This window comes from Propithecus coquereli, unplaced genomic scaffold, assembly GCF_000956105.1.
Source record: "Propithecus coquereli isolate 6110/MARCELLA unplaced genomic scaffold, Pcoq_1.0 Scaffold91, whole genome shotgun sequence".
NCBI lineage: Eukaryota > Metazoa > Chordata > Mammalia > Primates > Indriidae > Propithecus > Propithecus coquereli.
Window position 1 is genome coordinate 3,101,644 of NW_012155396.1, and position 5,479 is coordinate 3,107,122.

The 5,479-nt window shown below is 54.9% G+C and overlaps 1 protein-coding gene across 1 annotated transcript; it reads right to left on the reverse strand.

Moving 5' to 3' along the window:
- Positions 1-227: 227 nt before the first annotated feature.
- Positions 228-3,878, reverse strand: PAX4 (paired box 4). Its single transcript, XM_012664732.1, has 9 exons — positions 3,750-3,878; positions 3,248-3,463; positions 2,864-2,939; positions 2,152-2,277; positions 1,856-1,938; positions 1,446-1,515; positions 1,119-1,174; positions 706-844; positions 228-391 (listed from the first exon to the last, which is right to left on the reverse strand). The coding sequence occupies exons 1-9, from the start codon at positions 3,876-3,878 to the stop codon at positions 228-230; spliced, it is 1,059 nt and encodes a 352-aa protein (XP_012520186.1).
- Positions 3,879-5,479: the final 1,601 nt, after the last annotated feature.

Sequence of the window (5,479 nt, forward strand, 5' to 3'; positions counted from 1 at the left end):
ACAAGAACCACTGCTAATGAAAAATGTTTTTATTACTGCCAAGTGAAGACCTCTTAAGGTCAGTGTGAGAAGCAAGTGGGTGTCGCTCCTCCAGCCCCTCCAATCAGGTGGTGCACGGGGTAGGGGGCAGCAAGGCAGGGCCAGGCAAGGTCCACGCGTGAGGGGGAGACCACAGGAAGGAGGAAGGAGCCACAGTCTGTGTGGGCAGGACAGTATTAGATGCCCTCTCAGCCATCTCCTTCCCACTTGGGGCCTCTTGCCTCCTCCCAGGCCTTATAGTAGCAGGGAGCCAGGCCGGGGCAGGGTCTGAGGGGCACCAAGACTGGTGAGGGAGGACATGGACAGCGAAGTAGTACTGAGTCCTGGGAACTCGGCTGTGGGGGCAAGTAGCCTGCAGGAACAAGGAGAAGGGAGCTTGGCCTTATCATTCCTGCCCCACCTCTCACAGTGGCTTTAGGGAAGGGGCTGAGACCTCAGTTTCCTACCCTAAATATACACACTCAAATCTCTGCCCCACTTTATCTGCTATGGCTGTCAATGGTGCTACAGACTCAAGGGATGCTAGTTTCTCCAACTTCATGGGCCATGCAAGGAATGAGGAAAGCTGTATGAAGATTTATTTGATGATCCCAATTGGAGATCCGTGCCTCTAGGGGTCAAGCCTCCCCATACCCTTCAGGATTGAGGGAAGGCCTGAATTCTTACCCCAGCAGGGCTTGAGTCGGGCTTGGGATTGAGGGTCACTGAGAAACCTGTCTGGTGCTGTTGCCCAGCACAGCTGACAGCAGGGGGGACCCAGTGGTTCCAGGGCAGGCAGGGCTGCTGTGGGCACACTGCCAGGGGACTGCCAGAAAAAGTGAGAGGAGATCCTTAGCTGCTAGTGACGTCTTCTCTTTAGAAGGCCTGGGACCCCAGGGCTGCCTGCCACCCAGGCTGTATCCTGCCCAACTCCAGAAGGCACCATTCACATAGTAGACTATGGGGATGGCACTTTCTAGAAGTGTGCACTATGGGGCCCTGGGGAGTGATGGATCTTAGCCCAGGCCTTCCCCAGAAATGGGAGAGACAGTGAGCCCTCTGGTCTTCCCAGTGCACAAATTCCCTCTCCTCCAGAGTACCTGTGCAGAGACGATCCCTGGGGAGACCTTCGGTACAGTCAGACCCTGGGAGGCACCTATAAGGTGAGGGTAGATCCGCTCAGAGGGAGGATTTGGGGGTGGGGCTGGGGAGTGCAGTGAGAGGCAGGCAGGTTCCAGGAAGGGCAGCAACTTCTGGCAGGGTTGGGAGGAGATGGATGTTACAACCCTAAACTGTTCTCCTCCCCAAGGCAGGGAACAGTGCAGCACTTGAGAACAGGGACTGTGCGTGCACAGCATCTGGCACAGGGCCTGGCACATGGGAGGTGCTGCGTAAATGTTGGATGGATGAATGTGTAAAGAAATCACCTGGCAGTTGCATTTCCCACTTGAGCTTCTCTTGCCGGCGCCATTTGGCTCTTCTGTTGGAAAACCAGACCTGAGGGAGGACAAGGACAATGCAGCTGGCTGTGCTTTCCGCCACCCGGCACCTGCTGCTCTCACCATGTGTTCCTCAGCCCTCATGTCCTCCCTCCCGGCTCTAACCCTTGCTCTCTGGCCCCTTCCTCAAATCAGAGAATTGGGGCGGGGAAGAGAGGAGAGCAATCAGCAGAAGGGGAACGAGGAGGGTCTCATCTCCAGTTTTTGCACCAAATTTGTTTCCACCTCCTTGCACCCCTCTCCACCTCATCAGAATCCAAATCCCTGGTGACACAGACTCCTGGCACAGACTCCTCCTCCTTGTGGTTTGTGCACACCATGTGGCAGAGCTCACTCACCCTCACCGTGTCCTCAGGCAGAGAGGTGGCAGCAGCCAGCTTTCCACGGGCCACTGAATCAGGATACTGCCCACGCTGGAACTCTGCAGAGATCGGGGCTCATGCAGTAAGGGAACAGGGAGAGGAGCAAGGCATGGGTCTTCCCTGGCCTCACTCCCCACCTGCCACAACCCTAAACTGCCTTCCTCCCCATGCAGGGCCACCTACACCTCTCCACCTTTGCCCCCAGGCCTCAGGTCGCTGCCTCCATGTCACACCAACCACCCTCTGATCCGCCATCTGCCCCAGCCCAGCACCTTTCTCTAGTGCCTCTGCTTGGCCTGGGGAGAAGATAGTCCGATTCCGGTGGCCGGTCCCAGGGTGGGGACCCCGGGGAGCCTCAAAGCCACTTTGGGGAGTGGGAGGAGCCGGAGCCAAAACAGCTGCAAAGGAGGACAATGGCTTATGGCAGCTTGTGACGGTGATTCCTCTGGTCAGATGGGGGTCACTGAGTTCCTGTGCCTGTGCCCAGGGGACAGCATGGGTGCCAGTGCAGAGCTGAGCTGGTGGGGCATTCACAGTTAACTTGGAGGTCGCCACAAGAGCACTTGGCGGGAAGTGCACTCAATACCTTGGTGGGGTCATGCTTAGCGTTTGGGGGGAAACAGCAGCAGTGTTGGTCCAGGCGTGTGTGACCCAGAGAACACGAAGGATGCTCTAAGAAGCTGTGCACGAGGTAGAGGGAGGATTTGAAACATTAGTCCTGCCTCTTCCTCAGCAGAAGCAAGGGGCTAGGGGACCTAGGCTCAGTTCCAGGCCCTGCCATCCTCTAGCTGGTGACCTCAAGTAAGTCACTTCACTTCTCTGAGCCTCAGTTTTCTTTTGCCAGGCAGGAATAAGACTCCCTGTCTGGCCCTCCTTACTGACTTGTTATGAAGGTGATCCAAGAAAGAATGAGAAGGGATTTCAGAACTGTAAAATGCTGAGGATTTGGCTCTGATTGTCTTTGGGGGCAACTCCAAGACCCACCTGTTGACCTGGGCTGTGCCCAGGGAAGTCCCTGGTCCTCCTGTAGCGCCCGCAGGACTCGGTTGATAGAGGAGACCTGGGATGTCAGGATGTGAGTGGGGGCATGGTGCGCAGCCCCAGGGTTGCATCCTCAAGATATTCCCCCCAATATCTCTTCTGCCCTCCATCTCCACCCACACATCATTCCCAAGGGCAGCCTCGTCTCTCTCCCCGTGCTTGCATCTTCTCTCCACCACCACTTTTTAGAAGAGAAACTTATGGGCCAGAATGGCCCAGGAGCCCTTCCCCCAGCCTGGCATGCCCACAATGCCAAGGAAGAAGGGCTCCCATTCTCCCCAGACAGCCTGTTGGCCAGCCCCAGCGCAGGCAGGGGAGGATACTTACACTGGGAGTCTTGTCCTGGGTGCAAAGCCCTTCAGCACAAAGCTGGCGTTGGATCTCCCAGGCAAAGAGGGCTGGGCACTCACCCTTCAGCTGGGCAATTCGAGCCACCACAGGGGGTGTGGCCAGCCTAGGCTTGCTTCCTCCAATACCCTTGGGCTCCAAGACACCCGTGCGGTAGTAACGCCCTAGGATCTTGCTCACACAGCCATTAGATACCTGAGTCAGGTGAGAAGCAGGGACAGGTGAGGCATGACGGGCAGAAGGAAAGGGAGTATCCCTGGGACAGAAGGACACTATAAGGCAAAATGAGACTTATGGGTGCAGGCACTGAGGTAGAGACTCTAACCTCACCTTTGAGAGCCTGAAGATGCCCTTCCCAGCCTCCAAGAGGGTCTTCTAGGCAGTAGCCCAAGCCCCAAAGGCCCTCAGAGTCTACAACAGCCCAGACTCTTGCCTCCAGAGAGGCCTTTTCTCCCTGCTTCTTAAGGCCCTGGTACACTACCTTAAGGCTCCGTGAGATGTCACAGGGCCGCATTCCGCTGACCGCTAGCTGCACAATCTGCTGCCGAGTGTCCAAAGGCAGGGGCCGGCCATTCACAAAGAGCCCGCCCAGCTGATTCACGCTGCCCATCCCTGAGCATGAGAAAGAGACATCCACACCCCACCTCTCCCCACTCCCCTGCCCACCTGTGAAGAGGGTCACTCAGGCCCCTCCAGCCTGGCTTCCCACCATGAAGAAAGTCCTCCCCCAGGAGGATGCCTGCCTTCTGCTCCCAGGCTCTCAAAACCTGCCACTTTCTTTGGCAGCTGGCTCTTGGGTGACTCTCCTGATCTAGGGGAAGTGGGGTGGAGCAAAGGGAGTGTCTAGAAAAAGCTTCCCCCAGAACTTTGGCCAATGGCAGATGAAACTGTATTGATGGAAGCCAAGCCTTGAGATCTTCCCATCTCCAGGCTCCTTACCGTCTTGCTGCATGCTCCAGGCTGGCCCTCCACAGAGGGACAGGAAACTAACTGGAAGACTGGGAAGGGGAGTTCCTTCTAGACACTTCTTTTCTGGTTTGGGGGCTGGGTCTGCAACAATAGGGGGTTATTTGGATGAAATCTCTTGCTTGGAATGGTCTTGAGATGTAGTGTTTTGCGATAGAGTCGAGTTTCTAAAATTTGCCAGGAGGTTGGCTAAAATTAGCAAATTAGGATTCCTTTTACTTAAACTCTTAAGTGATGAACTAAAACATCAAAGGTGGCTGAGGACTGGATCTTTCTGGATGTCCTGATAAGGGGCTGGGAGGGTTGGGAGGGTTCTCATTTCCCACACATCTGTTACAAAATGTCGGGGAGGCAGAAAGGGATGATGCTTCCTAATGCTCGAGCTTTCCCTTTTCCAAATGGGCAATTGCTGTCTCTGACCACTCATGAGCCTTCTCAGTCCTGGCTGACATACTTGAGCCAGAGACTCCGGAGTCCCCAAGTTCGGGGCTCTACATTCACTATCAGGCAGTCTTGGGTTAGGTTCTCCAAACCACCAGCTGGATGGTTCAGAGCACTTCAGAGGAAGGGCTTGCGCCTGTTTTTATACTCTCCAGGAAGCCCTCCGGAAACATGGACTCAGCTGTACCCCCCAGGCATTGGAGCTCCGATCCCACGCGTCGGAGGTAGAGATGAACAAGCCTGAAGTGCGGCTTCCCATGGAAGACACACCTCTTGGCATCTCTGACTTGCTGGGGTTGTTGGTTCCTGTTAACTCTGAGGAGTTCTAGATCTCACAGGGAAGCTTCAGTTTCAGAGACCACCTTTCTCAGATCCACACCTATTTATTCAACTAACATTTATTGAAAGCGTACTGAAGGGAGGGAATGGCAAGTAGGAGAGGGATGTTTGTGACTGGCGCGGAAACCATCATGAGCACAAGAGAGTCTCTGGGCAGCACAGGACACAGGTCACAGGCCCCCATGTCTTTCCTGCTTTCATCAGAAGTTCATGGGAGTTGCAGCTACCTCCCTTCATGCCTGGAACCCTGGCAGGGCTGGAGGTCACCCCAGGGAAGAGCTTACGCATAAAACTTTCTTATAATAACCTTGCCATCTTGGCTCAGTTAATTCACCTGCAACTATTTACTGAATAAAGTATTAAGCATCAGCTCACTGCTGGTTGTTCAGGATGAAGGGAGTAAAAAGAAAAGGAACAAGGTCTTTGCTCTCCAAGAGATGACAATGCAACCCAGGAGAGGAGACT